Genomic DNA, 14,725 nt, shown 5'->3' on the forward strand with positions numbered 1-14,725 from the left:
CCTGGCGTGTATTACAGCATAGTGCTATTAATCAGTTACAGGAATCAGTGCACATATATTACACCTGGCGTGTATTACAGTATAGTGCTAGTAATCAGTTACAGGAATCTGTACATATATTACACCTGGCGTGTATTACAGTATAGTGCTAGTAATCAGTTACAGGAATCTGTACATATATTACACCTGGCGTGTATTACAGCATAGTGCTATTAATCAGTTACAGGAATCAGTGCACATATATTACACCTGGCGTGTATTACAGTATAGTGCTAGTAATCAGTTACAGGAATATGCACATATATTACACCTGGCGTCTATTACAGCATAGTGCTAGTAATCAGTTACAGAAATCAGTGCACATATATTACACCTGGCGTGTATTACAGTATAGTGCTAGTAATCAGTTACAGGAATCAGTGCACATATATTACACCTGGCGTGTATTACAGCATAGTACTAGTAATCAGTTACAGGAATGTGCACATATATTACACCTGGCGTGTATTACAGTATAGTGCTAGTAATCAGTTACAGGAATCAGTGCACATATATTACACCTGGCGTGTATTACAGTATAGTGCTAGTAATCAGTTACAGGAATCTGTACATATATTACACCTGGCGTGTATTACAGTATAGTGCTAGTAATCAGTTACAGGAATCTGTACATATATTACACCTGGCGTGTATTACAGTATAGTGCTAGTAATCAGTCACAGGAATCTGCACATATATTACACCTGGTGTGTTTTTCAGTATAGTGCTAGTAATCAGTTACAGGAATATGCACATATATTACACCTGGCGTGTATTACAGCATAGTGCTAGTAATCAGTTACAGGAATATGCACATATATTACACCTGGCGTGTATTACAGCATAGTGCTAGTAATCAGTTACAGGAATCTGTACATATATTACACCTGGCGTGTATTACAGCATAGTGCTATTAATCAGTTACAGGAATCAGTGCACATATATTACACCTGGTGTGTATTACAGTATAGTGCTAGTAATCAGTTACAGGAATCAGTGCACATATATTACACCTGGCGTGTATTACAGCATAGTGCTAGTAATCAATTACAGGAATCAGTGTACATATATTACACCTGGCGTGTATTACAGCATAGTGCTAGTAATCAGTTACAGGAATCAGTGCACATATATTACACCTGGCGTGTATTACAGTATAGTGCTAGTAATCAGTTACAGGAATCAGTGCACATATATTAAACCTGGCGTGTATTACAGTATAGTGCTAGTAATCAGTTTCAGGAATCAGTACATATATTACACCTGGCGTATATTACAGCATAGTGCTAGTAATCAGTTACAGGAATCTGCACATATATTACACCTGGTGTGTATTACAGTATAGTGCTAGTAATCAGTTACAGGAATATGCACATATATTACACCTGGCGTGTATTACAGCATAGTGCTATTAATCAGTTACAGGAATCAGTGCACATATATTACACCTGGTGTGTATTACAGTATAGTGCTAGTAATCAGTTACAGGAATCTGCACATATATTACACCTGGCGTGTATTACAGTATAGTGCTAGTAATCAGTTACAGGAATCAGTGCACATATATTAAACCTGGCGTGTATTACAGTATAGTGCTAGTAATCAGTTACAGGAATGTGCACATATATTACACCTGGCGTATATTACAGCATAGTGCTAGTAATCAGTTACAGGAATCTGCACATATATTACACCTGGCGTGTATTACAGTATAGTGCTAGTAATCAGTTACAGGAATATGCACATATATTACACCTGGCGTGTATTACAGTATAGTGCTAGTAATCAGTTACAGGAATATGCACATATATTACACCTGGTGTCATGCGTCTCCCATAACTCCAGCGCCTGGTATTGCTCCGTTGTGTGGACGGAGCCCCCTCGCTGATGTACAGCCTCACTTTCCTAGTTTATTCCTTTCCATTTTCTCATCTGCTTTTATGTCCTGGGAGATCGATAGCGGATTTCATCCCTAACGGATATACAACCTGTGCTCCTGTATTTCCAACGCGGAAATCAATGTCGTAAAGTAGTCTGCAGCCCAAAATCCGAGAGGCCCACTCTGTATTCATCTCACCAAACGTGGTATTGGCATGTCCCTTATTTATATGTATCTGCCAGTGATGATGAGCATCGGTGTAACTGGGGACGTTAGCGGCCAAGATGCCAATCTCTGCCCTAGTTCTGCCACCATGGTCAGGGGTGGATTCAATTAAGCATATTGTAGCTGCTGGGCACATTGATTATTAGTGATTAGTGCCGGGAACATCTGGTGGAGACAGATCGAGCAAGATCTAGATGCAGCTTTGTGCTTATTGGACGGTACCTGGGGGGGCGGAGATTTATCTTCGCGGTTCTGCAGCTTGCGGTGCAGAAACAGAATCTTCTATTGAACTTTACAATTCAATGTTATAATTCTCTATATTTGCCTTTGAATAGCATAGAAAATAATTTCATCAGTAGTAGAGTGGGGTTAAGGGGGTTATTCTAGTTCACTCCTTCTGGCAAATTCCTTCTCAAATGGACAAAACCATGTGCACTGCAGGTGGGGCAGATGTAACTTGTGCAGAGAGAATTAGATTTGGGTGGGGTTTTACTTCAAAGTGAGATCTATATTGCAGTGTAAAAATAAAGCAGCCAGTATTTACCCTGCACAGAAACAAAATAACTCACCCAAATCTAATTATCTCTGCACATTTTTCATCTGCCCCACCTGCAGGGCACATGGTTTTGTCCATCTAAGAAGGAATTTGGCAGAAGGAGTGAACCAGAATAACCCCCTAAGTCTCTATATCAGCCAATAGCCTCTTCAGGTTAGTTAGCAAAGCAAAAAAAAGCACGCAAATAGACAAACCCTGCTGCACTGCAGGGGGTCAGATGTAACATGTGCAGAGAGATTTATATATGGATGGGGTGTGTTCAAACTGAAATCTAGATTGTTGTGCAAAAATAACTGTCTAACATCTGTAGGCTACATGCAAAAGCAGCCAATATTTACTCTGCATAGAAACAATATAAATGTATTTGTATCCTTGCCTAGCAACATGGTTTGTCCCAGACACTAAATGACGTGCTTTTTATTATTTTGCGTTACTGAATCTGGTCCGACGTGCGCAGTATGGCTGATCTGTATTGCCGGCGTCTTTACAGATGGGGAAGAATACGTTTGCTTTGTGCTGCGAGTGGGAGGATTGCTGCGCTATTAGTGTGGGTGACAGTTCTTCAGCGACCTGCCGCTGAGAATGTAAGAGAGAACGTAGACAATCGCCTGTCACCGGTCTGATGGCGGAAATATCCAAGCCCATGACAGGAAACTTCAGGTTTACAAATATAGGGGCTTTTTATAAAATGTGATAGAAATGCCCCAAGACCTAATGTTCCTTATGGCCGCTATGCCCCCAACCCAGGACAGCTGCTCCGATAGGCAGCTGTCCTGTTAACTCTGAAAAGCTTTACTATCATTGCTAATATTTCCGGGGAATGTTTTAACTGTCCTAGTATGCTCCCAGCTGGGGGAGGTGGGGGGATCTAACCAGATAGCGCATTTCAGGAACATAGGCATACCTCCCAACTGTCCCGCTAAACATGGGGACATTCCAACGTCCCTCCCGCGGCCGGCAGTGTCCCTCTCTAGTAGGGGATGCGGTCATTTGGTCTACAGCATGATGTTCGACAGTCATTAGGTCGACACCTTTAGGTCGACATGGGAAAAGGTCTACATGGGTCTAGGTCGACATAGGAAAAGATCTACATGGTTCTAGGTCGAAAGGTCATTGGTTCGACAGGTCGTTAGTTCGACATTGTCTAGGTCGACAGTAAAAAGGTCGACATGGGGTTTTTCACTGTTTTTTTAGTCAACATGCGGTATTTCATGCCCTACCATCCACTAGGGCGTGGTGGGAGAATAAAATAGTGTACCGAGCGCAGCGAGCGATGCGAGGGGATGCGGTGCACTTAAAACTGTGTCCATGTTGACTGTGTTGACATTCAGGTAAAAAAACAGTGAAAAACCCCATGTTGACCCTTTGACTGTCGACATAAACATTGTGGAACTAATGACCTGTCAAACTAACGACCTGTCGAACTAATGACCGTTCGACCTATAACCATGTCGACCTTTTGATATGTCGACCTAGTACAATGTCGACCTTTACCCATGTCGACCTAATGGTGTCGACCTAATGACTGTCGAACATAATGCTGTAGACCAAATGATCCCAACCCCTGCGTGGGGCTGGGGATCGAGTGTCCCTATTCTTCAATTGCAAAAGTTGGGAGGTATGCATAGAAGCATGTCGTCTGATTCAGAGGTAACACAGCTGCTGTGTGAAAATGTGCTAATGTAGCAGGAATCGGAACGTCGGAGTGTCTAAAGATGTAGAATGGGGTCACCATCATGACTAGAGGGGGAACTCCCATCTGCCCCCCCCCCTCCCCCCCCTTGCCGGAAGCGGGAACGTCCCAAAACACTGGGATGTTCCCGCTAAAAGCGGGACAGTTGGGAGGTATGGTCATCGGCTGACAATCATTGATGGTTTACAAACGTCAATGGTTGATGTTCTTTCCTAGTCCAATGTAAGCCCAGGGTAACACTGAACAGTGCATTTTACCTGTCACTTATTTGCAGGATTTTAGGGATTTCTGCATCTTCCATTTAGACCCCCTAAATCTTTGAAATCTATGGGAGAAATGTACTAATTTAACCGTTTACGCCGGACAAACCGCGGTACAACCGGGATCATCCATAAATCAGCCCAAAAATATGACCGGAGAATCCGGCAAAATTATTTCTGAAACCATCACAGGGCTCTTGGACCAACAAAGGGGCCCCCCTCTTCCAGGGCACCCCTGGACTGGGCTGAAATCCAAGGCTGTCCCTAGAGCCCCTGGGCGGTAGGTGCCGGGCTGAAGGAAATAAAGGGTGAAATGTAATAGGATGAGAGATTCAGAAAGTGAGAGATTTGGTGAGAAATCTCCAGTTTTTTTTTTTTAAGCGGCAATCATTTACACTGCAAAACCAGTTTGATTTTGCAGTGTAAATGATTGCCGCTTTAAAAAAAAACCTGGAGATTTCTCACCAAATCTCACACTTTCTGATTCTCTCATCCTATAAAATTTCACCCAAAGTGTTAAAATAAGGTATTGGGTTTTGTAGTAGAACTACAAGACCCAGCAAGCCTCCCCTGTATGCTGGGGCTTGAGGAATCACAACGGGCCTGCTGGGACTAGTAGTCCCACTACAGAACCAATAACCAAAGACCTGATCCACACAGGCTTCAGCACAATACGGCTGGAAAATATATTGCAGATTCCATTTATATTTTCTGCTTTATTACCTGACGTATTCAGCAGTACGAATGATCAGTGGCGTAACTAGATTCATGTGGGCCCTATAGCAAAAGTTTGTAAGGGCCCCTATTCATCACCTAATGCTAAAAAAATGATATAGCACATGATACTTTGACAGGCAAAGTGGGCCCCTCTCAGCTCTGGGCCCCTTAGCAGCTGCACCCCCTGCACCTATGGTCGTTACGCCCTTGCGAATGATATATGACTGGGTTCTATCGATGGTGTACTCATTTGTACACCCGAATTCGGATGAAGTCGCCGTTCGTAAAAAAAGCAAATCAGCATAATTGATGGTAATAGGTGATAGTAAATCGGCCGAACGGCTCATCCCGGATGTTGTTAATATCGAATGGCTAAGAAGGGGTGAATTCGTACACATTGGATCTTAGTAAATTGACCTCTCTGTGTATACAATCCTAATGATAATGCAGTGTGATCATAGCCCCTGTAGGAGAGAGAGGGGGGGGGGCATCAATATGTATGTACAGTAAGTAGCGCTGAGATAATGAAGGTGTCTGGGTATTTATGGCCCGCAGGAAATGTTGTCAGCTTGTAAGGGGCTTATACTGTGTTATATATATTGGTGAGGGACGCTGTGTACTGTGTGTAATTGTGTTATATTGGCGAGGGACGCTGAGTTCTGTATGTAATTGTGTTATATTGGTGAGGGACGCAGTGTAAAGTGTGTAATTGTGTTACATATTGGCAAGTGACACTGTGTACAGTGTGCAGTTGTGTGTTACATTTTCTTGAGGGACTCTGTATATTGTGTATAATTGTGCTACAGTACAAATGGATGTTACTGTAATGTGGGTAATTGTGTTACATAGGGATGCTGTATTCTGTGTGTAATTGTGTTACATATTCACATATTGGCGAGGGACGCTGTATACCGCAATAGTGTGGTTCCGCCAGGTGTGCACAAGCTTTGCATAGTAACGGGGGTGATAGGTTCGGGATAACCTGGAGCTGACGTCACGCACCATCCCCTACATTGCTTTTACTTAGGCACGTCTGCGTTATATATAGCGCTCCCTGTAGGAACTGGCGCCTGGGGGCGGTTACCACCGCCAGACGACTACTTCCTGTCAATCACCAAATGGCGAGCGGAGGATAAAAGTAGCAGGTTATCTTTGCTAGTAGGTGTAATCAGCCGCTGCGCATATTCGCACAGCAGCGATCAGGCCTGAATAGGGCCCAATGATACATGGCATCTGACTGGTTGCTATGGGCAACATCCCCGCTAATACCCTGTTTCACTCTTTAGAAGGTTAAGAATCATAATAATAAAGAATGTGACGGCAGATAAGAACCATCGGCCCCGTTTATTGTTTCCTCGTACCCTATTTGATCCTTATTTCTATGTATTTCCTTATGTCTATGTTTAAATGGTTCTACTGTCTTAGCCTCTACCACCTCTGGCGGGAGGCTATTCCACGTGTCCACTACTCTTTCTGTGAGGTAATTTTTCCTCAGAACTCCCCTGAACCTCCCTCCCTCCATGTTTGATACATCTCCCCCTACAGGCTAGGCCGGAGACGCTTTCATTGGCGCATCCATGCGTTACCGTCAAATGATTTCTCCACCTCTGCCCGGCGCTCGCAGCCGCCAAATGACCCAGGAGTCACTCGGCGTCTGCTTGTAGCAACGCAAAATCGGGGTGGGCGCAGAGGTCAGGCAGGTTGACGCATGCATTCTATGGGACCCGCCCAGCATTCCCATGGGCGTGTCCACTGTTTTTGTGGACACACCCACGAACGCAGTGAGACCACCCAGGAATGCCCCCGGCCTGTCACTCAGGCTGCGAGCACCTCGGCGAAGAAAAAATTAGCAAAAGGTGCTGGCAGCTGGGGCTGGTACATGCACATTGGCGACCCCAACCATCGCGGAGGGTGTGAATTCGGACCTGCTGCGAGAAGGTCTGAATCAGTCCCATAATATAATCCCATCTCTGCCTATGTGCAGCATCTGATTTACTGGATTGTAACAAGGAAGGATAAGGGTTAATGACCTTTTGTTGTTATTAGGAAGAATCCAATAAGAAACCGAGGAGCAAATAAACATCTTATTAATATTAATGAGGATTTCATTATACGCTGGACAGGAAAACAAGGATCAGTCATCAGACAGCTGAGAAAGGAAGAGAGTCCTGCGCTGTATCAGTCTCTCATCTCTCTCTCTGCCTCCCTCTCTCACCCTCTAACATCATCTCTCTCTCTCTCTGCCTCCCTCTCTCACATCATCTCTCTCTCTGCCTCCCTCTCTCACCCTCTAACATCATCTCTCTCTCTCTGCCTCCCTCTCTCACCCTCTAACATCATCTCTCTCTCTGCCTCCCTCTCTCACCCTCTAACATCATCTTTCTCTCTCTCTGCCTCCCTCTCTCACCCTCTAACATCATCTCTCTCTCTCTGCCTCCCTCTCTCACCCTCTAACATCATCTCTCTCTCTCTGCCTCCCTCTCTCACCCTCTAACATCATCTCTCTCTCTCTGCCTCCCTCTCTCACCCTCTAACATCAACTTTATCTCTCACTGCCTCCCTCTCTCACCCTCTAACATCATCTCTCTCTCTCACTGCCTCCCTCTCTCACCCTCTAACATCATCTATCATCTCTCTCTCTCTCTCTCTGCCTCCCTCTTTTATCCTCTCAGTTTCTCTCTGTCTGCCTTCCTCTCGTATTCTATCTCTGCCTTTCACTTTTATCCTTTCTCTGCCTCCATCTCTTATCCCTTCTCTCTGCCTCTCGCTCTCATCCTGTGTGCATTTCTCCCTCATCCTCTCTCTCTCTCTTGCACTCTCTCTTATCCTCTCTGTGCCTCTTTGCCTCCCTCATCCTCTCTTATCCTCCCTCTCTCCTCCTCTCTCTCTCTCTCTCTGCCTCCCTATTTCACCCTCTGGCTCTCTCTTTGCCTCCCTCTCTCATCCACTCTCTCTGCCTTTTTCAGTCATCCTCTGGATCTCTACCTCCCTCTGTCATCCACTCTCTCTTCCTCTTTCTTTCATCCTTTTGCTCTCTCTCTCTCTCTGCCTCCCTGTCCCATCCTTTATCTCTACCACCCTTTCTCATCCTCTGTCTGTTTCTCTCTGCCTCCCTCTCTTACCCACTCTCTCTGCCTCTTTCTATCATCCTGTCTCTCTCTCTCTTGCTCTCTTACTGCCTCCCTGTCTCATCTCTCTCATCCTCTGTCTGTTTCTCTCTGCCTCCCTCTCTTACCCACTTTCTCTGCCTCTTTCTGTCATCCTCTCTTTCTCTCTTGCTCTCTCTCTGCCTCCTTGTCTCATTTACTATCTCTACCTCCCTCTCTCCTCCTCTGTCTGTTTCTCTCTGCCTCCCTCTCTCATCCACTCTCTCTGCTGCTTTCTGCCACCCTCTCCCTCTCTCTGCCTCCCTCTCTCATCCACTCTCTCTGTTGCTTTCTGCCACCCTCTCCTACTCTCTGCCTCCTTCTCTCATTCTATTTATCTGTTTCTCTCTGCCTCCCTCTCTCATCCTCTCTCACCCCCAGTCTCTCCCGCTCTCTCTTTAGATCTACAACTTTAGATACTGACCTTCCACATTCTCTGATACCTGTCCAACAGAGTCTCTCCCTATCCCCCCCCCCCCCCCCCCCCCTCCATCTCCTCACCCTCATTCCTTCACTGGGAACATTCCATCTTCTATCAGTATTTCCCTATGAAGATGCCTTTTGATTATTTCTGGGCTTGAAGGGAGGATAACTCCATTTCTTGCACTCTGTCTTATTTCCCTCTCACTCCTTACTGGTCTGGTTCTCAGAAATCTGCACCGTTCCCCCGCATCACCTGTCTCCCACCTATCTCAGTATGTGCCCTGACTGACCGCTGTGACTGACGCACCAGGACTGCAAGGACCAGCCAGCCCCCATGTTCTCGGTCTCACTAAAGTGTCGGCTTGGGATATTAAAGCAGCGAGTGAAAGGTACAGTACTGTGTGTCGCAGCCCGGGTGAGCTGTCTGATAGCATGCAACATGTGGGTCGCTTGCAATGAGCCACAGGGCGATACACATCACCCCTATTCTCTAGTGTCTACCAAAAGTTGACTTCTAAAAGTTCAGCTGGGCAAGGAGGTGTGTGTGTGTGCGGGGGGGGGGGGGGGTTGGGGGGGGGTTCTCAGTTGCTGTACAAAATAATTTGCTGGTGTGGGATACTGCGTCTGTGAAGGTTGCATTAGGTTTTCATGGCTAAACCCATTCGCCGCCTGTACTGACTGTATTACTGCCCCTGAAATACAATATTTTCCAAAATACATATTATTAGTTACATGTGGGGGGCTGCATTTTATGTCAATTTTGGGTCTGGAGGTTTGCTAAGATATTAATCTAGTTGTCACGTAAAGTCAGAGTATGTTGGTTTCAATGTATATTAAGTGGTTGGCATGGCAGTGCGACGTAAGCCCTGGGCGCAGTGACTAGGGGCAGCGAGGCTAAGTGGCGGCTGTATATAGTGATTATAGCAGTATAGTGATTTGGGGGAATATGATTTTTTGGTACTTATGTAATATCTGGGCTCCCGTTTTTCTTATGAGACCGCGTCCCCTCGCGGGGCTCGCTGTGCTCGCCACACTATATAAAATCAACTCCATGCGTAGTTGGATAGTAGGGGTATGAAAAAAATGGTGTGCATTTAACATGGGAGCCCAGATAATACATAAGTACCGATTTTTTTTTTTAAAACTGGCGTCATTCTGGCATCGTTATGGCGAGACATGAGGAGAGATTGTGACTCACGAAAAAGCTGCCAGGATCCTGCCATAAAGAAGTCTCACATTACGTCTACACAGGTGACACGCCAACATGACAAACCGCAGGGTCAATGCCCCTGTGGCCCAGCGCCACCTTACCTGGTCCCTGTGGCAGTGGCACCTCCAGTGACTCTTACCAGGACATGACGGGATGGCAGAGTGATCTGATGTGCCGTGTGCTGGTAAATTCCTTACCCTAGCCCTCCTGCCAAAGCCCAACCCTAACCTCAACCCATAATCTAACCCTAACCTCACCCAACAATCTAACCCGAACCTAAACCAACAGTCTAACCCTAACAACCTAACCCTAACCTCACCCCACAATCTAACCCTAACCTCACCCAACAATCTAACCCAAACCTAAACCAACAGTCTATCCCTAACAACCTAACCCTAACCTCACCCCACAATCTAACCTGAACCTAAACCAACAGTCTATCCCTAACAACCTAACCCTAACCTCACCCCACAATCTAACCCAAACCTAAACCAACAGTCTATCCCTAACAACCTAACCCTAACCTCACCCCACAATCTAACCCTAACCTCGCCCAACAATCTAACCCTAACAACCTAACCCTAACCTCACCCCACAATCTAACCCTAACCTCACCCCACAATCTAACCCTAACCTCACCCAACAATCTAACCCGAAACTAAACCAACAGTCTAACCCTAATCTCACCCCACAATCTAACCCTAACCTCGCCCAACAATCTAACCCGAACCTAAACCAACAGTCTAACCCTAACAATCTAACCCTAACAATCTAACCCTAACGTCACCCCACAATCTAACACTAACAGTCTAACCCTAACCTCACCCAACACTATAACCCTAACCTCACCCCACAATCTAACCCTAACCTCACCCAAAACTATAACCCTAACGTCACCCCACAATCTAACCCTAACCTCACCCAACACTATGGGCGGGATGTACTAAAGGGAAAATGCGGTAAAACGGGGGTTTTACTGCATTTTCCTATTTACCATCACCCGTCCGCCCCGTTTTCGCTTGGCAGGGTATTGTTAATTCTAACCTCACTTGACAATCTAACCTGAACCTCACCCCACACTATAACCTTAACCTCACCCCACAATCTAATTCTAACCTCACCCAACACTATATCCCTAACCTCCCCCCACAATCTATCCTCCCCCAACAATCTAACCCTAACCTCCCCCCACAATCTAACCCTACCCTCCCCACACTATAACCCTAACCTCACCCAACACTATATCCCTAACCTCCCCCCACAATCTAACCCTACCCTCACCCCACACTATAACCCTAACCTCCCCCCACAATCTATCCTCCCCCAACAATCTAACCCTAACCTCCCCCACACTAATGTATCCTGAATTACTAGGTGCTGGATTCAACACCCAAATCTATTTCTATCCTAAACCCTAACTCTCTGTACTTGCAGCCTACCCCCCCCCCCCCCCCCCGCAGACACACATTTATTGCCGTACCATCACCCCACAGCCTGACCCTAACCATACCCCCTTATAGCCTAACTCTTGCTCCCACGGCCTAATACTAACCAGTCCAGTCATATTTACATTGGGGATGTTGACAGTTGAGATTTCAGCGTCGGCACTGTAAGCAGTGTCGGCATTATGACAACGCGGTATTCTTACCAGTGTCGGGATTTTGCATTAGTTATCCAACAGCCGGCATTCCAAACACTGATATGGCAAATGCATCCCATTTCCCCATATTATAAATAGGCTGATATCGGATTTAAAACACAAACAACAAAAGATCAGATTAATGGCTACAATACGGAATGAGCCTCATCTGTATATAACAGTCACAGATGTGGAAGTCAGCCCCTGGCCCCTGGGAAGCAGTATAGGAGCCCCCTTTCATGTCCATAAATAGCAGTGGCAAATGCAGGATTTTCAGAAGGGGGTTTCCAGAGGGGCGGAGCACAGCACGGAGATGGACACTTAGGTGACCCAGTATATGCCTGGTCAGTTAAAGTAGTATAGATAAACCAAATGTATATAAATAATAATAATATAATGTACACACACACACACACACACACACATATATATATATATATATATATAACAACAGTGTAGACCCCTGGGCATAGCAATGTACTGGGGCCCCTACCGATCCTCCAGCGGTAGGGGTGGGGGAAGCTTTGATGTCCCGTGGGTGGTAGGGGGTATTATATCAACCGCTCAGCATGTAGGGCCTGGATCAGTAATTTCCACTAATTACCCCTTTACTGCACAGATAGTGGGAGATGGGGTGGGAGAAGGGGGCATTGGGCTGAATGAAGGGGCCCTGATACATAACTTCCAGGGTGGTAGAGGATGTTTAATATGCAGAGGAGGGGTGTATAGTGGAGTGGGCTTATTATTCATAATTTTCTGGTGGGAAGACAGCTTGCTTGACTGCAGATATCTCCAGTTCCCAGAAATAGATTTCTTAGATTTTAATGGAATTAAAAACTAGAGAATCCCACCTACCAAATGGTATTGGGGACTAGGGGATCAGAGTTCAGGTGGCAGAGCAATCTGCCAACGAGAATATAAAACTACATACCAGGTGTGTGGAGCTGGAGCAGTAACCAGCTGCTGGAAGGCTGATTTCTCTGGTTCTGGGAACAGTAGAGTCAGAAAAACTCTAAGTTAGACAGAACCTGAAGTATCTGACTGGGAAGAGCAATTAACAGGCTTGGATGGGGACCACTGATTTGAAGTCAGATATCTCCGGTTCCCAAGGGCCGATTTTTAAAATTCTTGTACCCATAGAAAGAGGAGATCCTCAGCTTTCAGCCTAGGGCCCTTAGACTCCTGGGGGGGTTTCTTGGTACTCAGAAACCCCCCCTGCGTGCGCTACTGAATAGAGTAGAATAATAAGGTTCTGTGCACTGATAACACTTACTTCTAACGCTCATATATCTGTAATAATGCTAATAATCCTGTCATTTGCGCATCTTTCATGTCTGTACCTGCTCTGCTGAGCGCGGAGCATTTCCTGCCCGCATTTCTGAGCACATGTGGCTCTGACGGTGATCTGATTGGATGGGTTACTGACCTGTGGATATTGCTTACAGTGAGCTGAACAGACGCCTGCACTAAATTCTCAGCTCCCGTTAAAAGTGTCACATTGTATATGTGTGACAGGGAATGTTCTGCAATGTATAAACACACACAGATCGCCGGCAATGTACATGTAGCCAGCAAACACAGGATTACCAGCTTTCATTATAGACGCCGCTCTGTCCATGTGGGCCCCATAGCAGCATTTCCTAAGGGCCCCTATACACATGGAGCAGGGAACAAGACAGATTAAATTCAGGCATTTACTTTGTTCATCGTTGGCTTCAAACCATTAATTGTTAAATGTATTATTTATTTATTTATTAACAGTTTCTTATATAGGGCACACACATATTCCGCAGCGCTTTACAGAGAATATTTGATCATTCAGTCCCTGCCCCATCAAGATTACAATCTATATTCCCTACCACATGTACACGCACACACAGACATTCTAGGGTTAATTTGGAGGGAGCCAATTAGCCTACAAGAATATATTTGGATTGTGGGAGGAAACCGGAGTACTTGGAAGAAACCCACGCAAGTACGGGGAGAAGATACAAACTCCGCACAGTTAGGGCCATGGTAGAATCGAACCCATGACCTCAGCACTGTGAGGCAGTAATGCATAACCAACATTTCTCCACCATCGATGGAACAGAGTCCCTTATGCGTTTTCCCACCCTAGTTGGTACCGGTGTATAGAGCCTAGCTCCTCCTCTGATGCACCAAAGAAAAACCACTCCCCAGATTCTGATTGGCCAGTGAGTGAAAGAGCACAGATGACCATCGGTGGGTGAAACCATCGATGGTCCTCCATAGTATTAGTTTGCTCACTTCCATCATCAGTAGTAACTACGGATGATGAGCGCACTAGAGGCCATAACATGTGGAATACGTTTTGTTTTGTTGTTGTCTGCCTGGAAGATATCCATTTATTATAAGAGGATGATAAACTCCAAACATATTCCATTACCAGGGGGGCAATTAACGGGAGAGGGGGCCCTTGAGCAGCGTCCGTCCAGGCCCCCTCCTCTCTAACCGGCAGAGCAATATACAATGGGCACTAAAGCCTCTGTCCCAGAGTCTATTGCGTACTCATATGGTAATGAGCCCAAACAGCCCTTCACGCCCCTCTCCACCCCTGCTCGGATGGTTCAGTACGATCGTTTTCTGCACGGAACTCACACCGTGTTCGGACATGCGAGGCCTTCGTACATATGCAGAAACGCCTCTGCACATGCGCAAATACCAAACATCGGCCGTCCGACCACACTCGGAGCCATCCGACTCAATCAGAATAAGGGCCTTTGTCCTTCCAAATGAACCTCTTTTGGTTTCTCATGGGCAGGTCACCTGTTGTCCCATATTGTATTTGTTGATCTCTGATACGAAGGGTTAATCACGGTTATGTCGGGGATAGTGACGCTTCACTTTGGATGGATTTCTGCATAATCTCCCGCGCTCGCTCTCTGTGGCTGCTGATGGCTTCAAAGGAACAGCTTAA

General features: G+C 45.9%; 1 protein-coding gene across 8 annotated transcripts in view; it reads left to right on the forward strand.

Moving 5' to 3' along the window:
* GRIP2 (glutamate receptor interacting protein 2) overlaps window positions 1-14,725 on the forward strand; it is a 279,830-nt gene that overhangs the window by 186,376 nt on the left and 78,729 nt on the right. The window contains exon 1 of one of the 8 annotated variants that reach the window (XM_083155697.1): window positions 9,112-9,327. The exons of the other annotated variants lie outside the window; for them this stretch is intronic. Within the exon in view, the coding sequence (XP_083011823.1) occupies window positions 9,273-9,327 (55 nt within the window). The 5' untranslated portion in view covers window positions 9,112-9,272. Of the gene's footprint in view, window positions 1-9,111; window positions 9,328-14,725 lie in introns of those variants that run through there. 8 annotated transcript variants of the gene reach the window in all.

Source organism: Crinia signifera, chromosome 8 (assembly GCF_055691185.1).
Source record: "Crinia signifera chromosome 8, ASM5569118v1, whole genome shotgun sequence".
In the NCBI taxonomy this organism is placed as follows: Eukaryota; Metazoa; Chordata; class Amphibia; order Anura; family Myobatrachidae; genus Crinia; species Crinia signifera.